The following is a 21,867-nucleotide window of genomic DNA, read 5'->3' on the forward strand; positions in this document are numbered from 1 at the left end:
ATGTGACTAAATTTTTCCCCCAATAGTTAATTATTTTAGAGGTAAATTTTAGTACTCATTGCCCCTATTCTGACTTCATTCCCTGTTTGAACTGTATGTTAGTTGTGCCAACTTGCTATTATAAATAACATCCATGGAAACAACTGGCAGAATGACAACCCTAAACAGATTCCAGATAATAATTCCAGTGGTAGACAAGGCCACTTTGTTGGAAGATGTTCTCATATGCCTGCCTTGCCTGCTTTGATTGACTGTCATCCTTATGCTGTTTTTTTTTGTTTTTGTTTTTGTTTTTTGTTTTTTAACTTGGAAGTGAGAGTTAAAGATAGAGAGATCTTTCTATGCACTGGTTCACCTCCCAAATGGCTGCAGTGGCCAGAGTGAGGCTGATCTGAAGCCAGGAACTTTTTCTGGGTCTCCCACACAGGTGCAGGATCCCAAGGACCTGGGCCAACCTCCACTGCTTTTCCAGTAAAGCTGGATGGGAAGTGGAGTAGCCGAGATACGAACTGGCTCCCATATGCAGTGCCAGCCCTTTACGCTGATTTTTGACAAGTGGTTATAAAATCTGTTTTGTTTTGTTTTGTTTTGTTTTTTGTAAGATCCGTACTGAATATTAACCTTTTCTACATTCACTCCCAAATTAGGTAATTTAAGGCGAAGGAGTGTTCAGATTCTGTGTTTCAGGCATTCCTTAACTCTAGGAGGCTAGAGAGGAACACAGGTTCTGGGAGTCATCTACTGTCCCTGCTGCCTTTGTTCTGTATGCTTGGAGGGACTCAGAGTGGCACTTTAATATTTCAATGTGGCCTGCAGCATTTCATTCTGTATTAAATCCAGGAAAGCAGCTTTAATTAAAGAATAAATTTTAGCTTAGAGATGTAGAAGAGAAAGGCTGTGCTGTGGTATCCATAGGTTTTTTTGAGAAGGTGACAGCCATTCTCTTGAGTGGTTTTGTAAAAGTGGTGCTAATGTGTATAGTTTTTCTTTTTCCCCCCTCTCCCTGTAACATTTGCTTTTCCTTTCACTGTTGTCAGTCACAACACGCTGCTCTTGAATCTCTCAGCTGGTCTTGACTCGTGAATTTACTTAATGCTTTCACTCTTCTTTAATAAATACATTACTTGCAAGCAGTGAATTGAAAACAAGACAAAAAAAAAAAAAAACGACCATTAGTGATCGGACAGTTTCTTACTTTGTGTTACATTTAACTGTTCTTTTGACAGCCCAGTTTTTAAAGCCAGGTTCGTATGGAAATGCTTTCACTCCACTTGCACCGCTTTGGAAATAGCATACTGCTTCATCTGTCTGTTTATTTTTAGTGCATTCGTAATATGACACAGTCAACATAATGTCTCATCTCCACTTAGCCAAAGATTGCATTTCCTTAAAAAAATATGGGGGGAGCACAACAATTTTTGTCAGCATTGTTTAATATGTAAGTTGTAGTGTTAATTTGTGAAGAGTTTAAGCAATAACTTAACAAATGCATACTGTTAGCTTCTATTCTTCTATTCTTAGTTTTCCCTTTGCTATTCTTGTCGTTTCCAGGGTTAGTCAGTCGTAAGAATTATTAAAAAAAGGTTTTGTGTACAGGTAAGTTTATTTCATAGCAGAAAAACAAAGATTTCTTTTCCAATTATATAAATAGTGTAATTACTTATATTGAGACCTTTTTTAATAGCATTTTTTGAAGATTTATTGATTTTTATTTGAAAGGCTACGTTACAGAGAGTGGGGGACAGTCAGAGAGAGATATCTTCCATTCACTGGTTTACCCCCTAAATGACCACAACACATGGATGTAGGCCAATCTGAAGTTAGGAGGCAGGGGCTTCTTCAGGTTGTCCCACATGGGTGCGGGCGCCCGAACACTTGGACTCTTGTCTGCTGCCTTCTTAGGCACGTCAGCATTGGAAGTGGAGTATCTGGGCCTTAAACTGGTGCACTCATGGAATGCTACCACCACGGTCAGAGGCGTAGCCTGTTTTGGCACAGTGCTGGCGCCTAGTCTTTTTTTTTTTTTTTTTTTTTTTAAGTTATAAAACTAAGTACACAAATTCAGTATTGAGTAAGGAGTACTTTTTCATGGCAGTTTAAGGGAAGGGCAACAGTATTGGAGTCAGTTTCTGTTATGGCTTACGTGGAGGTTATTACTGGGGATTTCACATACCAAATGAACAGGAAAATGAATCAGAAGCAGAGCAGCTGGGACTCAGACCAGCACTCCCAGGTTACCTGTCTTACAGGTGTGAGGCTTAGCTCACCATGCCGGAACACCAGTATTATGTCATTTTGTTTTTTAAAAAAGTATTTTGATTTTTCCCTTCTCTCTCCACCCCATCAATGAAATAATCAGCTCCTCAGCCCAGTGTTCAGTTTGTATGCTGTCATACATAAACTTGTAGGAGAAAATTTCCTTTATACAAGTGCAGAACTCTGAAGAACACTGGGAAGGCTTAATCTCTCTTCTGACTTTCTGTCAAGGAAGATAAGGACAAAATGTTTTTCTTTCCTCTGTGACTTCAAAGTGCATTTGATCGTTGAATATGGGACTAGATGACAAGTAGTTCAATATGTACTATTAAAGACTGAGAACTGGACAAAATACACGAAAGTTTGTGGTATCTTGAGCCTTCCACAAAAGCTGACACTTAATTGTTGTTTCTGGTGTCTTTTCATGTAACTGACTTTTGAGATTCCTTTTGCAGTGCACTTCTAGGAAGATGAGACATTATGTATATTGTTTTTCCCCTACATGCACTAATGGTTCTTTACTGTTAACTTACTGCTAGGCCTGTTTCATTCTAACATCTTAGCATTTTTGTTAGATTACATGTTGAAATGCATCACTCAGTCTGTGCTTGAGCTCATTTTATTTTTCTGTTTAATCAATTTAATTTATTGTTTTACTAACCTCACTGTTTTTTCAGTTTAATATTGGCTGCATGCTAGTTAAATATTTATATATTTATATATATATGTATTAAAAACCAATCAAGTCTAGCCTGGATTTTGCTCTGATTGTTTTTTTTTTGTTGTTTGTTTTTTTCATTTCTAGTGGTGGGACAGTCTTACACTTACAACTTACTTTGTATCATGGAAGCCTGACACAGAAATAGAATAACTAAACACAATGTAGATTTTCTTAAAAAGAAAAAAAAATCTTTAAGTGGTGCTGTCTAGGTGGTGGATATGATTGTATAAATACCTTGATTTTTATGCTTTTTAATGTTAGTTTTAAAACTTCATAAATGTATTCCCCTCCTTCTCCCTTTGCCCTTTATCTCCTTTTGGAAATGTCATGTAAAAGAGTTGCCCCGCACACCATCAGAAAAGACCCCATACCCTATACCCTTCCCATAGAAAATACCAGCCAGAATTTCTTTTTACACTGATGTCCCTTTGATTGGGCACATTTACCCTATTATTAGCACCTTTTTGCATGCATGTATGTAGAATGACCTCTTGCTCATCACCTGTTTAAATGTCACTAGGAAGGGAAGAATATATTATTGGAATATTTTTGGTTTGTCTCTCTGTTCTGTCTGTCAGGATAATATTGGACACCGCTTACTCCAGAAACATGGGTGGAAGCTGGGCCAGGGATTGGGAAAATCACTTCAGGGTAAGTTTCAAGAAATCACTGGAAGAAAGTGAGCAGCACTTCTGCTGCTCATCTGGTACCTGAAAACCTGTGTGTTGTCTTTTTTAAGAAAATGTTTGGTGTTTCCTCCTCATTTTCCCCTACTCCTAGAATAGTCTGGTTTTTTTGTTTGTTTGTTTGTTTCATATGGCTGTATTTTAACAGTTGATCTTTGATATTTGCCAGTAATTCGCAGGAGTAAACTGCTATGTTACTAAAATTGTAGGTCGGATGTACTGCGTGTGGCTGAACTGTGTGCAGTTTTTGGTGGAGGCAGTGGGTGGCTGGAGTGAGAGCAACACCCCGTGCCAGGGTGGCTTTCTTGGTGCTGTTTGGCGATGCTGGGTTGTGGCTTCAGTATTACTAAGAGAACCATCCAACCGCAGAGTTTAACTTTTGCCCTTCCAGATTCTCCCTGACAGCTAATGATTGCCGTAGCTCTTTTCCTCTAATACCAGAATATGTAGTGATCGAGACTCATGAAGCTTCCTCGGGTGCTCCAAGCAGAGAGGCCATTTCTCAGGTTCCTGTCAGACTCTAGAGAGTCTGTAACTTGATGTTTTCCATTGCATTTTTGCTTCCTTTTAACAGTAGTAATTATTGAAAATGAAATGTTGGTGTTTCTTCTTCTGAGTTCCTGCTGGTTGGAAGGCAGCCAGCTGCATTGACTTTAGTTCTCAGGTTCAAGAGCTGCTGTGTCTTTACAGATATAGTGTGCATCTACTTTAAAAGTGAGAAAGCATTGTGCATTGACCTCTGCTCCTGGAGGGATTCGTTGTGTACAGGGATCTTTGGGGAGCTGTGTGCTGCTATTGGCTAGTAATTCTATGGATTGTGAGAATGAATTGTCATAATTTGAATGCAGGACTCTCAACAGTTCAAGTTGTTAAAGGAACAAGAAGACAGGTCATGAAGTAGAATTTCACAGTCACTAAATAAAACCTTTTCGTTTAAAATTCTTCTATAAATTGTATTCAGTTGTGGTCTGTAGGAGATACTCAAGAAGCATATTTTGATTACGTATTTGTTACTAAACATTAACCTATTTGGGGGTGGATGGGAGGGAAATAGATTTGATTACTGTTGTGGTATAAGAACCTTTCACTAATAGTACAAAGACTGTTAGGATTAAAATCATCATATATCGAGGAAACTTTAAGAATCCAGAAGGAATAGCATGATCAGGAATTAAATAGAGATGTCTTCTCCCCTTCCCTAGTTTGATAAAGAATAGAGATTTATTTAGCTCATGGCCGTAGAAGTTGAAAATCTGACAGTGAGGCACTAGCACCTGAGTCAGGTCTTCTTCTTATGTCATAGCATAGCAAGTGATTTCCAGATTTGTAGGTGTTGGGATGAATTGAGTGGAGGTGATTGTTTAGAATAAGGTCCAAAGGTTGGATTTGCTCTTTTCCACCAGTTTCCAATGTATCTTACTATTCCACCAGGACCCAGAGCATTGTTGAACATTGCTCTTTGTTATTAAAGCAAGGAGGATGTATTTCATGGAGGCTAACAAATCTGTGTGTATTCCAGAATACTGTATACTAAGCATCAGAAACTTAAAAGTACGACAAACCTGTGGAAAGGAGGGAGAGAGAGGAAAAAAAAAAGTATGTGTGTTATATGTGTTCAAAAATAAATAGATATAAAATGCTCACCTGCTTTGGATGATCCAAAATTACTATTATTCTGTTTTTAGAACAGTTAGAATTTCTTTAAAGTTACTTGAAACGAAGAATTAGGTTATCTCCACTTCCATGGTAGTAGGCATATAGGAAGCATTCAGTAATTCATAAATCTGTTATTCATTTAAAAAGTATAAGGGAAATTTGAAGCACATTTTAAGTTTTTTTCTTTCTAATTGTGGTTAAAACTGCACAAAGTCTGCCATCTTAACCAGTTTTTTGTTGCGTTTTTTAGTAATTTTAAGTAAGTTCATATTGTTGGTAGAAAGTCTATTCTGAATGACTGATCCCCTCTGTCCACTGTTTGGAAAGAATAGCTCTTACTCTGTTTTCAATATTAAGAGCCAAGTTAAATTTTATAAATGCCTCCTTATTTCTAGTGTCTGATTTTACTGTATAGGCATCGTGCTGATTTATCCACCCACCTGGGTACATTGTACATAACTACATTTATGATCTATTGAGGGAGATTTTTTTCCCCGTGTACCAAACCTTTGCTATAAATAACCACTAAAGAAACACCTCTTGGAATAGTGGAAGTGATAGTGTCGCATCAGTGTCATATAGATTGGTCGCTGCATATACTTTTTCTAGGTTCAAACTTACTAAGTTCTTTGCACTTACTAGTTTATTGTCAAGATTTAGTTCTTTTATTTGTATTTAGAACTGGATAACAGACCTTATATATGACCATCTACTAAAATTTTAACTGTTTGATATCAGGTTTTTTGGGGGATAGATCGGTAGTTTTAAAATTATTTCGATTCTACACAGCACTTTTATTCTGCTGTTGCTTATGGGAGTATCTTGTCAAGGCTTAGATTAAAGAATAGGACCTATTGACAAATTAAGTTATTTGTGGCCAGATATAAAATTGTATTTTGTAAACTGGGTTTACTTGATGCCTGAATTTTGGTGGGAGTCCCCTTTTATTCTCACTTAGAACTTATTGCAGTATTTTGACAGTTTAGAAAGGAATTTTTAGGGTATGTGGCAGATAACTGGTTGTTACTACTAAAAGATCTATAGGAAAGATACCCAAAAATTATCACCTGAGGCAAATAACACAAAGGAAGCTCTGTTGGTAAGAGATAAACAGTGACTATTGCAGAGACAAAAGATGTGTTTAATTTGGAAAGAAACAACACAGAATCATAGCTGTATTTTGCAGCAGTTGGATTGAATTCAGTTCCAGAAATTGTTTTATAATCTTTTGACAGCTTTCAAATGTAATGGGATGTAGCTATAACTTTTTATTTTGGAGTGTGTTCAGTCAGTAGGTGTAGTCCAAAAATGGTCCTTTGATGCGTTGTCTAAGAACTGCTTGATGGCTTAGCTGGCTCTTCCATAATGAACAAAAGTTCAACCCTTAAAAAAAACGAATGGAATCTGATCTTATTTTATATCTCATCCTTCTAAAAGTTCAGGCGACCAGCAAATATTTAGTCGGTTGATGATGTGTTGTACTGGCTGTAAAGGAGCATAAGATGTGGATAGAGTAGACAAGACAGGATTTTTCTGGTAGTCTCCCACATTTTGCTTTTTTACAGTGGTATAAAACCAGTTTTTGTTTATTTTTAAGATTTATTTCTTTTCTCTTTTAAAGAAGATTTATTTATTATTATTGGAAAGGCAGAATATATAGAGATAAGAAAAGACAGAAAGATCTTCCATCTGCTGGTTCACTCCCCAAGTGGCCGTAACAGCCGGATCCCAGATGGATTCCAGTTTGTGTTCTGGCTGCTCCATTTCCCATCTAGCTCCCTGCTAGTGGCCTGGAAGAGCAGTGGAGGATGTCCCAAAGCCGTGGGACCCATGCCCACGTGGGAGACCTGAAAGAAGCTTCTGGCTGCTGGCTTTGGATCAGTTCAGCTCCGGCCATTGTAGCTATTTAGGAAGTGAAACAGCGATGGAAGATCTAAATAATGTATTAAAAACATAAACCTGTGTGTTATGGAGTATTCACATGAACCACACCATAAGTCTGTTTTTTTTTTTAAGATTTATTTATTTATTTATTTATTTTTTAAGATTTATTCATTTTATTGCAGCCAGATATACACAGAGGAGGAGAGACAGAGAGGAAGATTCCCCCGTCCGATGACCCACTCCCCAAGCGAGCCGCAACGGGCCAATGCGCGCCGATCTGAAGCCGGGAACCAGGAACCTCTTCCAGGTCTCCCACGCGGGTGCAGTGTCCCAATGCATTGGGCCGTCCCCAACCGCCTTCCCAGGCCACAAGCAGGGAGCTGGACAGGAAGTGGAGCCGCCGGGATTAGAACCGGTTCCCACATGAGATCCCGGGGCTTTCAAGGTGAGGACCCCAGCCGCTAGGCCACGCCGCCTGGCCCAAGATTTATTTATTTTTATTACAAAGAGATATACAGAGAGGAGGAGATACAGATAGAAAGATCTTCCGTCTGATGATTTACTCCCCAAGTGAGCGCAACGGCCGGTGCTGTGTCGATCTGCAGCCAGGAGCCAGAAACCTCCTCCAGGTCTCCCACGCAGGTGCAGGATCTCAAAGCATTGGGTCGTCCTTGACTGCTTTCCCAGGCCACAAGCAGGGAGCTGGATGGGAAGTGGAGCTGCCAGGATTAGAACCGCCACCCATATGGGATCCCGGTGTGTTCAAGGCAAGGACTTTAGCTGCTAGGCCACGCCACCAGGCCCTCTGAGTTACTTTCTTCAGCAACAATGGGAATGAAAATCTTTGCCCATTTTCACAGTGTGCTTAAGAGGACAGAGTAAGTTCGTGTTAATAAAGTCATTTTATAAAAATGCAAAGTAACTTATGTTTTGTTACTAATACCCCTATTGTATAGTACAAATTTAGATATTTACAGATTATCCTTTAGCTTTTAATCAGAATCCTAAATGTTCTAAAAAAGAAATATTGTAAGCTTCTAGTTCGTAACTCTGTTTTCCAGAATTAACAATATTGGACAATATAATTTATATGTGCTAGATGTCATGCTCCAGGATTTGTGCTTTATGTTACATGTATTTGAGAGCAAATCATTCATAATTTCAGTGTGTATTTCACTAACTGTATTCCTTCTCTACTTGAGAGTCAATTTGTTAATTAAACATTTATGTATTTTTCTTGGAAAGTCAGATTTTACAGAGAGAAGAAAAGATAGATCTTCTTAAAGATTCATTTATTTTTATTTAAAAGGCAGAATTACAGAGAGAGAGAAGGAGAAATGAGATATCATCCCTCAGGTGGCTCACTCCCCAAGTGGCCACAACAGCCAGAGCTGAGCCGATCCAAAGTCAGGAGTCAGGATCTTCTTCTGTGTCTTCCAGAGTGGGATCCCAAAGCTTTGAACCAACATGCACTGCTTTTCCAGACTATAATCATGGAGGTGGATGGGAAGTGGAGCAGCTGGGACACAAACTACTGCCCATATGCGATGCTGGCACTTGCAGTTGCAGTAAAAGGATTAGCTAGTAAGCCATCACACTGGCCCCCAAATAAATCTTTAAAAAATAATCTTTGAATAAGAAAGCTTTTTCTCTGGGTTGTGTGTGTATTTTTGTTTCCAGTATAATTTTTCAACATTTATTTGCAGGTCTGGATGGTTGCACAGCTTGTTAATCCTCTCCATCCTGCAGTGCTGGTGGCATTCCATATGAGTACTGGTTCCTGTTCCAGCTGCTTCATTTCGGATCCAGCTCTCTGTCATGACCTAGGAAGGCAGTAGAGGATGGCCCAAGTGCTTGGGCTCCTATACATACCTGGGAGACCCTCAAGAAGCTCCTGGTTCTTGGCTTTGGAGGCATATGTGTGGAATACCTCTGTGACTCTCCATAAAATCTGCCTTTTAAGTAAAAATAAAATAAATCTTTTTTTTTTTTTTAAAGATTTATTCATTTTATTACAGCCAGATATACACAGAGGAGGAGAGACAGAGAGGAAGATCTTCCGTCTGATGATTCACTCCCCAAATGAGCCGCAACGGGCTGATGCTGCGCCGATCTGAAGCCGGGAACCAGGAACCTCTTCCAGGTCTCCCACGCAGGTGCAGGGTCCCAATGCATTGGGCCGTCCTCAACTGCTTTCCCAGGCCACAAGCAGGGAGCTTGATGGGAAGTGGAGCTGCCGGGATCAGAACTGGCGCCCATATGGGATCCCGGGGCGTTCAAGGTGAGAACTTTAGCTGCTAGGCCACGCCACCGGGCCCAAAATGAAATAAATCATAACAACGTTCACACTTTTTTTTTTTTTTACTTATTTAAAAGGCAGTCATAGAGAGAGGGGTCTTTACTGGCCATTCCCAATGCCTGCAAGAATACAAAAAAAATATCAGAGCAGGGCTGGTCCAGCCCCAGAAGCTGGGAGCTTCTTCCTGGTCTCCCATATGGGTACGGCATGTAAGCACAAGTCATCTTCCACTGTTTTTTTTTGTTTTTTGTTTTGTAAAGATTTATTTATTTTATTACAAAGTCAGATATACAGAGAGGAGGAGAGACAGAGAGGAAGATCTTCTGTCTGATATTTCACTCCCCAAGTGAGCTGCAATGGGCCTGTGCGCGCCTATCCGAAGCCAGGAACCAGGAGCCTCCTCCGGGTCTCCCACGTGGGTGCAGGGTCCCACTGCATTGGGCCGTTCTCGACTGCTTTCCCAGGCCACAAGCAGGGAGCTTGATGGGAAGTGGAGCTACTGGGATTAGAACCGGCGCCCATATGGGATCCTGGGGGGTTCAAGGCGAGGACTTTAGCCACTAGGCCATGCCGCCGGGTCCATCTTCCACTGTTTTTCCAGGCACATTACTAGGGAGCTGAATTGTAAGTGGAGCAGCTGGAACAATTTTTTTTAAGATTTATTTATTTTCATTGGAAAGGCAGATATGCAGAGAGGAGGAGAGACAGAGAGGAAGATCTTCTGTCTGATGATTCACTCCCAAAGTGACCACAATGGTCAGAGCCAGGAGCCAGAGCTTCTTCAGTGTCTCCCACATGGGTGCAGGGTCCCAAGGCTTTGGCCTATCCTCTACTGCTTTCCCAGGCCACAAGCAGGGAGCTGGATGGGAAGTGGAGCTGCCGGGATTTGATCCGGCGCCCATATGGGATCCCAGCACGTACAAGGTAAGGACTTTAGCCACTAGGCTACTATGCTTGGCCCAGATAATCTTAAATATATAGAAATAGCCTGAACTGGTTTTTAAGATTTTTACGTACATTTTAACGTAATACCCTTGTCTGCTGATTTACTTATCCTAGCTGGGCCAGGCTGATAGGAACTTGGAATTCAATTTGTTTTCCATCAGTGTCAGGGGACCCAAGACTCAGTTTGTCATCTGCTGGCACCCAGGATGTGTATGGGAGAAGACAGGAATTGAATCAGGTACTCCAAAATGGGACGAGAGCATCCCCAATTGACTAAATTTCTGCAGCCCATGCCTCCCTCAAAAATAAGCTTTTTCAATGTGGAAATCATTACCAAAGTGGTTTTTTGAGAGAGATTATTTTTAGTAAAGTATTAAAACAACATTTTTGAAAGAGATTTATTTGTTTCAAAGGCAGAGAGAGAGAGATCATCTATACACAGCTTCATTCCACAGATGATAACAACGGTTGGGGCTGGATGACAGCAAAGCCAGGAGGCTGAAACTTGTTGGTCTTCCACATGGGTGGAAGGGACCCAAGCATTGAAACATCTCCTACTGCTTTCCTGGCCCCATTATCAGGAGCTGGAACAGAAGAGGAACAACTGGGGCTCAAATTAGAGCTCTTATGGGATGCCAGGATTGTTGCAGAGAGTGATCTAACCCGTATGCCACAAAGCCTCTAAAACAGCATTCTAGTGTGGAGCATTAAAAAAATAAATTCTGGGCCCGCTGCAGTGGCTCAATTGGCTGATCCTCCTCCCTGCAAACACTGACGTCTTGCATGGACGCCAGTTCATGTCCTGACTGCTCCACTTCTCATCCAGCTCCCTGCTTGTTGCCAGGGAAGGCAGCAGAGATAGCCCAAGGCCTACGGGACCCTGCACCTGGTTAGGAGACCCCAAAGAAGCTTCTGACTCCTGGCCTCAGAACAGCTCAGCTGTTAGCGTTATGGTCACTTGGGGAGTGAATCAGCAGATGGAAGATCTTTGTCTCTCCTTCTCTGTAAAATCTGCCTTTCTTATAAAAATAAATAAATCTTTAAAAAAAATACATTCTGTGATGTAAAAGAATTGTGTGCTTGGATATTTATGATTGCTTGAGGATGCAGAGAACAATTCTTTTACAGGCAGATTCTGTGAGGGGAAATTGAGTTGAATTTATAGTCGTTTTGAATTTCATTCCGTGTACTTGTATTACTGCTCAAAAAAATACAGGAAATAATTGTTTTCATACAAAGCATATTCTCTTGGAGAAACAGAGTGAAGAGTGCTTTTTTCTTTCTTTTTTTTTTAAGATTTATTTATTTTTATTGGAAAGTCAGATATACAGAGAGGAGGAGATACAGAAAGGAAGAGCTTCCACCCGCTGGTTCAAGCCCACGTGACCGCTACGGCCAGAGCTGAGCTAATTGAAGCCAGGAGCTTCTTCCAGGTCTCCCATGTGGGTGCAGGGTCCCAAGGCTTTTAGACCGTCCTCTACTGATTTCCCAGGCCACAGGCAGGGAGCTGCCGGGAATAGAACCAGTGTGTTCAAGGCAAGGACTTCAGCTGTTAGGCTGCTGTGCTAAGCCCTGAAAAATACTTATTCTAACAGAGTGGTCTGTTATAGATGAGTCCCAAGAATGTTTATTCTACATTTTAGAACTGAAGGAAAATTAGGCTTGAATTACTTGAAAGAAAATAGAAATAGGTAGCATGTTGGTTAACATTTTCTATACCCGGCATTGTGGCTCAGGTTAAGCCACTGCCTGTGGTGCCAATTTTCCACATGAGTGCTGGTCCAAGTCTTGACTGCTCTGGGCTTCTATCCAGCTCTCTGCTCTTGCTCCTGAGAAAACAGTAGAAGATATCCTAGCTATTTGGACACCTATGGGAGACCTGAATAGAGTTCTAGCTCCTGTGGAACCTTTAGGGATTGAACCAGCAGATAGGAGATCTCTCTTTGTCAGTAACTCCTTCTTTCAAATAAGTAAATACATAAATCTTTTCATGTAGTGTAGAAATTTAGATTTTATTGTTAAATTAGAATTGTAATTTTAAAAATGTACTAACTTTTTTTTTCAATTTATTTTATTTTTATTAGAAAGTCAGATACACAGAGAAGAGGAGAGACAGAGAGGATGATCTTCCATCCAATGATTCACTCCCAAAGCAGCCGCAACGGCCAGAGCTGTGCCAATCCGAAGCCAGGAGCTTCTGGGTCTGCCATGAGGGTACAGGGTCCTGAGGCTGTGGGCTGCTTTCCCAGGTCACAAGCAGAGAGCTGGATGGGAAGTGGAGCTGCCGGGATTAGAACGGGGGCCCAAAATTTCACTAACTTCCTATGAATTCGTCCTGAGGATGATATTTTGACACTTCAGCCTAACTGCTGTTAGAGCCGCATACTGCAGTGCCAGTTTTGAGTCCCTATTGGCCTGCCTCCACTCCAGATTCCAGTGAGTGCATCTGGGAAGGCAGTGGATGATAGCCTTAGAACTTGGGTCCCTGGCATGCATGTTGCAGACCAGGATAACATCCCTGGCTGCTATCTGTGACTTGGGCCAGACCTGGTTGTTGCAACTTTCTTGTAGGAGTGAGCCAAAGAGTGGAAAATCTCTTTTTCCTCATACCGTTTGTTTGTTTCTTTTTTTTTTATAAGATTTATTTATTTTTATTACAAAGTCAGATATACAGAGAGGAGGAGAGACAGAGAGGAAGATCTTCTGTCTGATGATTCACTCCCCAAATGAGCCGCAAAGGCTGGTGCTATGCCGATCCGATGCCGGGAACCAGGAACCTCTTCCGGGTCTCCCGCGCGGGTGCAGGGTCCCAATGCATTGGGCCGTCCTCAACTGCTTTCCCGGGCCACAAGCAGGGAGCTGGATGGGAAGTGTTGCTGCCGGGATCAGAACCGGCGCCCATATGGGATCCCGGGGCTTTCAAGGCGAGGACTTTAGCCACTAGGCCACCACGCCACTGGGTCCCGTTTGTTCCTTCCACCGGGCCCCGTTTGTTCCTTTCTCTGTCACTCTGTCCTTTCAAATACGTATATACATACTTACATACATCTTTTAAAAAATCATATTCCACCATCTTTAAACATCACAATGCTGTCTAAACTTTTAACAAGAGTACTCTTGGGAAACATTACAAATGCCAAATATTCATCTAGAATATAAATGCTCTCTAATGAGAAGAGATTAGAATGTTGATTTTATAAAGTGCAACCATTTCAGAAATCTCATACGGCTACTAAGTCTGTCCTACAGGTATAACCCTGAATTTGAAACCTATGCTCCTGCCCTGACAGTTTTTCCTTCTTTTGGAAAACGCTGCCTGTGAACAAAAAGAGCAGATAAAGTGTGGATAGGAAATATGTAGCTTCTAAGTGATAAAGTGTGCCTTCCTAGAGAGGGTTGGTTAGACACAGAGCTAGAGTAGTAAGCAGTGGTATTGGCTCACGCTCCCTACTGGCTGAACAAGACTTAAAGTCTTTATATAGTTATGAATAGCAGGTGTCATTTAAAAAAAAAAAAACACTCTTCACTCCTGTAATAACCATGACTGGGTCAAATGTAAGCCAGCAGCCAGGAAGCGTGTCTTGGTCTCCCATGTTGACTGGCAGAGGTCTAAACATTTGAGCCACTACCTGCTGCCTCCTGGGGTATGCATTAGCAGCAAGCTGGAATCTGGAGCAGAGCTGGAACTCAAACCGAAACACTCAGATGGGATGCTGGTATCCCACACAGCATCTTAATGCTGAGCCAGATCTTTCCTTCTCTCCCTTTGCTTCCCTTCCTTTCCCTTCTCCACCCCTCCACTTTCCTCCTGCCACTCCCCTCCCCCTCTCTCCTTTTCTTTCCTTTCCTAGATTTATTTATTTATTTATTGGAGAAATAGAAAAAGATCTTCCATTTGCTAATTCACTGCCCAAATGGCCAGAAAGACCGGAACTAATCAATCCAGAGCTATGAGCAAGATGCTTCTTCAGGTGCAGGGGCCCATGACTTGAGCTGTCCTCCACTGCTTTCCTAAGGTATAGGCAGGCAGCTGGATGGGAAGTGAAGCAGCTTGGACATGAACCAGTGCTCATATGGTGTGCCATGCATGTGGAGGCCTGCTATGCTGTAACATTGATCTGCCAGTTTCTTTTGTTGTTGTTTTAATTTTATTTTTAATATTGTTTACATAATTTAGAGCAATGCATGCCTATCTGGTCCTGCAGTTAGGATGGGTAAAATTGAGGTACAGTGAAATATGGAGGGACACACATTTCAGTACTTTTTTTTTTTTGCTCTGCTGGTGTGAAAAGAAAAGGGATTCTCCTTGCTGTCAAACTGCATCAGCACCCAGGGATCAGGGGACAGTCGTTTGATGACACTTGCAGACCCTGATGTAGAGAAGAATGTTCCAAGTTGAGTGATTTGATAGTTATGACACGTTGTCAGCTTGATTGCACCAGGGTTGAGAAAAATCTCCCAGGTCTGTTAGCTGACCAAGTCCACTTCAGTGCATCCTCAGACCCAGACACTGGCTGCAAAGCCTGGCCACGTGAGTGGTCTAAACTATTCTGCTTTCCATCCTTTGATGAGGCATTTGACATCCTCTGCTGGCCTAGATGAATGAGCTTGCCGTCTTATCCCCCATGTGTGTCTGGCCCTGTTGTGCACTGCACAGGAATCAGTAACTGAGGAGGCTCAGTTCCAGTGCATGCATCCCACGGTCAAAACCCACATCCTGTGACTTTCCCTGTGGCCAGGATTTGAGTCCAGCAGTCTAGTTGGGGAGTTCCCAAAGGTCCTCATCCTGAATGACCTCAGATTTGACTCTTGTGTACATCCTATTGCAGAGTCACAGTTGGTTCATCACCTGGCCCAGCCAACACATATTCCTTTGGATGCAACTGCCTGATCATTTCTGACCCCAGTTATATCTTTCACAGGAATCGATAGGTGCAGCACCAGCCCAGCCTGCCACAGGCCTGGTCCTCATGCACACCATTGGATGCCAAGGCCTAGTGTGGCCACATTGATTTCAATGGATAGGGGCTGGTACTGTAGCCCAGTCAGTTAAGAAAAAGATACTGTAATTAGCAAAAATAACATTTGACCTGTAGGTTATTGCTTCATGAGTAGATTTGAGGCTTTAGGGGACATTTGGCCCAGTAGTTAAGATGTTGTATCCTGGCATTATAAAGTAATGGGTTAAGTAGCTGCTTATAACATTGAATCTCATATGGGCACTGATTTGAGTCCCAGCTGCCCTACTTCCAATACAGCTTTCTGCCAGCATGTCTGGGAAAAGCATTGGAAAATGACCCAAGTGCTTCAGCTGCTGAACCCACATAGAAGACTAAATAAAGCTTGCTGATGCATAGCCAAGGAGCTGAAGTTCTCATCTTGAACGTGCTGGGATCCCATATGGGTGGCGGTTCTAATCCCGGCAGCTCCACTTCCCATCCAGCTCCCTGCTTGTGGCCTGGGAAAGCAGTCGAGGACGGCCCAAAGCCTAGGGATCCTGCACCTGTGTGGGAGACTGTAAGAAGTTCGTGACTCCTGGCTTCGGATAAGCACCGTTCTGGCCGTTGCAGGCTGCTTTGGCAGTTAAATATCAGACAGAACATCTTCCTCTCTGTCTCTCCTCTCCGTATATCTGACTTTCCAATAAAAATAAGTAAATCTTTTTTTTAATTTATTATTAATTCATTAATTACATTGTATTATGTGACACAGTTTCATAGGTACTTGGATTCTCCCCACCCCTCCCCAAACCCTCCCACCATGGTGGATTCCTCCACCTTGTTGCATAACCATAGTTCAAGTTCAGTTGAAGTAAATCTTTAAAACAAGAAAGAAAAAGACTGGATAAAGCTTCTGGCTCCTGTCTTAAGTTTGTTCAGTCCCAGCTGTTTCAGCCATTTGGGGAGTGAACCAGCAGATGAAAGATAGATTTATCTGTAACACTGCCTTTCAAGTAAATAAAATAAATCTTTAAAACTTAAAAAATTATGTTGCATCTCATATTGGAGTACCTGTTTTCAGTGCCTGGCTTCAGTTTGTACTTTTTTTTTTTAAGACTTTTTTTTTTAATTTAATTTAATTTTTCCCAGGCCACAAGCAGGTAGCTGGATGGGAAGCAGGGCTGCCGGGATTAGAACTGGCACCCATATGGGATCCCGGCACATTCAAAGCGAGGACCTTAGCTGCTAGGCCATGCCGCCGGGCCAATGTGAGGACTTTAACTCTACGCTATGACGTCAGGCTGCAGTTTGCAATTTTATTGTCCCATTACTGAAGGTTGATGAGACAGAAGATTCAGTTCCTACCATCCATGCTATGAACTCAAATTGCGCTCCCAGCTCATCTCGCGTTGCAGTGCCTGTGATTGAGGTCTGGCTTCATACCAGATCCCAGCTTCTTATTCACACTGTCAAAGGCAGCAGATGATGGCTCTAGTAGTTATATCCCTGCCTGTCCACGTGGGAGAGCCGGATTGAGTTCTTGGTTGCCTGGCTTCAGCTTGGCCCAGTCCTTGGTGTTGTGGGCTTTTGTGGAGTTAACCAGCAGATGAGAGTTTTCTCTCTGCTTCTGCCTCACTCCCTCTCTTCGTTTCTCTCCGTCTTCCACTTCCCTTCGTTTCGTTCTTTTCCCTTTTCTCCCTGTCTCCTGCTCCCTCTCTCACTTTCTCCCATCTTCCTTCCTTCCCTTTCTCTCCCTGTTCCTCTTACCCTCCGCCTTTTCTCTCCTCTCTTCCTCTCTGTCTTTAAAATGAATAAAAGGGCACAGTGCAGTAGCCTAGTGTCTAAGGTCCTTGCCTGGCATATGTAGGTTTGGATCCCAGCTGCTCCACTTCCCTTCCAGTTCCCTGCTTGTGACCTAGGAAGGTAAAGGATGGGCCAGGGCCATGGGAGTCTGCATCCCATGTGGGAGACCTGGAAGGGGCTCCTGCCTTTGAATCAGCTCAACTCTGGCGATTGTGGCCATTTGGAGGAGTGAATTGGCAAATGGAAGATCTTTCTCTCTGGCTATCTTTCTCTCTGTAAATCTGGTCTGCCTTTCCAATATAAATAAATAAATCCTAAGAAAAAGTTAAGTTGCGACACATGTATATTCAAAGCCATGTGGAACCATAAGAACTTTAGGACTAGAAAAAGAGATATCTAAAGATGGTTTATGAAAACTAGGGATGATTTGCAGTGTCCAGACTTTTAGCAGAGATGCCAAAAGGAAAGAGAGTTTTTGAAAATCAGTTCATTTGAAAGGCAGAGTTAAGAGAACAGGAGAGTAAGATCTGTCCACTAGTTTGCTCCCCTAATTGCCACAGTGCCAGGACTACGCCAGGCCAAAGCCAGAAGCCAGGAACTCTCCCAAGTTTCTCAGGTGGGAGCAGGTCTCCGAGTAATTAGACCACGTTATTCTCCTTTTCCATGCACATTAGGGGGCTGGATTGGAAGTTTAACAGTCGAGGTTTGAACTGGCACTCATGACCATATGGGATCCTGGTATCAGAGTTGGCACCCTAACCCATTGCACCAAAATGCCACCTCACAAAGGAGATTTTTAGAAGTAATTCCTACCTGTTTTGGTTTTCTGAATTTACCAATAAAATTTACATGGATTTCAATTCTTAAAATTTGGCAGATAATGATGAATTAATATCTTTCCTGTGTGGCATACACAAAGATATGCTATTTCTTCTTGTAGGTAATAGTAATAATGAAATAATAAATAGTTGAATAAGGCTGATTTACTCTGTTTTACTCAGACTGCTAAATTTATAGTTACTTTTATAATGGTGTGTATTTTCAAAATTGGAAATAAAGCTAAGGTTTTAATTTTATAAAGCTTTGAGATGGCTCTGTTAGAGTTTAAGAGCATTCTACATAGGGACTTATAACTTCCATAACATTTTTCATTTGTTATTTATTTTGTCTCTGCAAGTTCTGAAAATGGGCAGAATATCTTCATTTTGCAGGTTAGGCTGCTGAAATTGAGATTAAAATTCTGATTGTAAGGAGTCACTCATGAGTTTAGGTATTTTTTCTCTGGAAAATTGGGTTTGGGTAGCCCAGTCTTTTTTAGGGACTACTCAGAAAAGTGTAGAAAAAAATTGATTTAGGGCCAGCAAGATAGTCTAGCCGCTAAAGTTCTCACCTTGAACGCACCATGATCCTTGCTTGTAGCCTGGGAAAGCAGTCGAGGACAGCCCAAAGCCTTGGGACGCTGCACTTACGTGGAAGACCTGGAGGAAGTTCCTGGCTGCTGGCTTCGGATTGGCACAGCACCAGCTGTTGCAGTCACTTGGGGAGTGAACCATCGGCCAGAAGACCTTACTCTTTGTCTCTCCTCCTCTCTGTATATCTGCCTTTCCAATAAAAATAAAATAAATCTTAAAAAAAAAAAAAAGGAAGAAAGAAATTGATTTAAAAACAGGGAGAGGGGATTGGAGGCAGTGGGGGGAAAAATAAAACTGGGAGAGAGAAGGACTGGCACAGTGCCATAGCAAATTAAGCCATGTCTATTAGATTGATATCTCATGGATACTGGCATCCCATATAAGTACAGATTGAGTCCCAGCTATTCCATCTTCTATCTAGCTCCCTGCTGATACATCTGGGAAAACAGTGGCCCAAATTATTGGATCCCTGCTAAACTCATGTAAGACCCAATAAAGCTTCTGGCTCCTGCCTTCAGGGTAGCCTAACCAGCTATTGCTGACCATGTGGGGAGTAGACTAGTTAATAGAAGATTTACCTTTCCTTCTTTCTGTACCTACCTTAGAAAAGATAAGTAAATCTTTAAAAAAAAAAAGTAGAGGTTACTGTGTAAAGCAAAGGAAGAACAGTTTTGGTAAAGCTGGGAAGTCTTTACGGCTTATAGTGATACTGAAACAGTAAAATGTTCTCAGTGGAATTATAGAAAGCTGAAGCAGTAGGAAGAGACCACAACTCTTAAGAAAGCATTCAGTTATCGGGCCTGGAGCGATAGCATAGTGGTTAAAGTCCTTGCCTTGCACGCGCCCCAGATCCCATATGGTCGCCAGTTCTAATCCTGGCAGCCCTGCTTCCCATCCAGCTCTCTGCTTGTGGCCTAGGACAACAGTTGAGGACAGCCCAAGACTTTGGGACCCTGCACCCGCATGGGAGACCAAGAATAGCTCCTGGCTCGAGATTCAATCAGCTCCAGCTGTTGCGGCCACTTGGAGAGTGAACCATCGGCCTGAAGACCTTACTCTTTGTCTCTCCTCCTCTCTGTATATCTGACTTGCCAATAAAAATAAATAATATCTTTAAAAAGAAAAAATAAAGCATTCAGTTATCAACCTGGGTCTCCCACAGAGTGGCAGAACCGATTTACCTGATCCATCACACCACGGCTGCCTCCCAGGGTCTGCATTATCAGGTAGCTGGAGTCAGAAGCTGGAGCCAGGAATTGAACCAGGGGCAGGCTGATATAGCACATGGACTTCTTAACTGCTCGGCCAAATACCCATCCCAAAAAATTATCTGATGCCAAATTTAATTATTTTGAAAGTGAAACCTTTGGAAATGTACCATTTTTTTTATTGTTTCTGAAACTTCTATGTAGTCAGTGTTCTAAGAAAGGAAATGATTTTTTTTTAAAGATTTATTTATTTTATTACAAAGTCAGATATACAGAGAGGAGGAGAGACAGAGAGGAAGATCTTCCGTCCGATGATTCACTCCCCAAGTGACTGCAACGGCCAGTGTGCGTCGATCCGATGCTGGGAACCTGGAACCTCTTCTGGGTCTCCCACACGGGTGCAGTGTCCCAAATCCTTGGGCCGTCCTCGACTGCCTTCCCAGGCCACAAGCAGGGAGCTGGATGGGAAATGGAGCTACCGGGATTAGAACCGGCGCCCATATGGATCCCGGGGCTTTCAAGGCGAGGACTTTAGCTGCTAGGCCACTATGCTGGGCCCGGAAAGGAAATGATTTTTAAATACACTAACAGAACTTTTGTAAAGCAGAGTGACTTTCCTAATTTTGTCATAAACCTTTTTTTTAAGGTGTATTTTTATTGGATAGATTTACAGAGAAGAGATAGAGACAGATCTGTTTCCTGGTTTACTTCTTAAATGGCTGCAATAGCCAGAGCTGAGCCCGTCTGAAACCAGGAACCAGGAGCTTCTTTCAGCTCTACCATACAGGTTCCCAAGGCTTTGGGCCGTCTTCTACTGTTTTCCCAGGCCACAAGCAGGAAGCTGGATGGGAAGTGGAGCAGCTAAGGCACAAACTGGTGCCCCTATGGGATCCCGGTGTGTGCAAGGCAAGGATTTAGCTAATAGGCCATATCTAGGTCCATCATCTTTTTCAAATGAAAAAAAAAAATAAGACAAAAGAGAACTCCCAGCTTACTAGTTGGCTTCCCAAATGCCTGCAGTGCTAAAGGCTTGTCCAGGCCACAGTCAGGAGCTAACAGTTCTATCCAGAATTCCCTTGGGTGTGACAGGAACCCAAGTACTTGAACTGTCCGCTCCTGCCTTTCAGTGTGTGCATTAGCAGGAAGCTGAAATCAGAAGAGCCAGGGCTTGAAATAGGCATTCTTTGACATTCTGTGTGAGCATCCAAAGCAAACAAGTATGCCAGATACCCTCCCTCTGGGGTTGTCATTTTTTTTTTTTTTTAAGATTTTTTGTTTTTATTTTAAAGGCAGAATTATAGAAACAGAGAGAAGATATACCCAGAGATCTTCCGATCTACTGGTTCGCTGCCCATATCGCTGCAGTAGTTGTAGGTGCGGCAGAAGCCAGAAGCTTCCTTTGGATCTCCTATGTGTGTACAGGGCCCAAGTAATTGAACTATCTTCTGTTGCTTTCCTAGTAGTAGTAGTATTAGCAGGGAGCTGGATAGAAGTGGAGAATCCAGGACACAAGCTGCCATCCATATGGGATGCTGGCATTACAGACAGAGGCTTAATCTATTATGCCATAGTGCCAGCCTTTGTCTTACTCTTGACATGACATACATGGGTTGCTTAAAGTAAGAAAGAGATAGTTTTCAAAAATGTCAGGGCAGATTCTTTGGCATTTATTAGTTTAGGTCTTACATAAGTGAATTTTTTGACTTTTGATGGCTTTTGTATACTTATATTCTAAATAGGGTCAATCTTTAAAATGAATTCATTTTTAAGTTTTTTGAACTGATTATATATTAGCACTGCAAATGTTTTGTCCCTGTTTTATACATGAAGTTCATAAGATTATTTTACCTAATTATAGATAATTTATAGAGCATGAGACTTAGAAAATGTGTTTGTTTATTAGAAAGACACACAGAATGTGTATAACAACTAGAAAGAAAGAGAACTGGGCCCAGCACGATGGCTGTCTAAATCCTCACCTTGAATGTGCCAGGATCTCACATGTGTCCCAGTTATTCCACTTCCCATCCATCTCCATGCTTATGACCTAGGAAAGC

General features: G+C 42.0%; 1 protein-coding gene across 5 annotated transcripts in view; it reads left to right on the forward strand.

Annotated features, from left to right (window-relative positions):
* GPATCH8 (G-patch domain containing 8) overlaps positions 1 to 21,867 on the forward strand; it is a 76,123-nt gene that overhangs the window by 19,046 nt on the left and 35,210 nt on the right. For 3 of the 5 annotated variants that reach the window (XM_058676662.1, XM_058676660.1, XM_058676661.1), the window contains exons 3-4: positions 1,227 to 1,244; positions 3,556 to 3,628. The exons of 1 other annotated variant lie outside the window; for it this stretch is intronic. Coding sequence is in view for 1 of the 4 variants with exons in the window: in XM_058676659.1 (XP_058532642.1) it covers positions 3,556 to 3,628 (73 nt within the window). In the remaining 3 variants the exon portion in view is untranslated. The remainder of the gene's footprint in view (positions 1 to 1,226; positions 1,245 to 3,555; positions 3,629 to 21,867) is intronic. One more of the 5 variants, XM_058676659.1, reaches the window with a different exon arrangement.

Source organism: Ochotona princeps, chromosome 17, assembly GCF_030435755.1.
Source record: "Ochotona princeps isolate mOchPri1 chromosome 17, mOchPri1.hap1, whole genome shotgun sequence".
NCBI lineage: Eukaryota > Metazoa > Chordata > Mammalia > Lagomorpha > Ochotonidae > Ochotona > Ochotona princeps.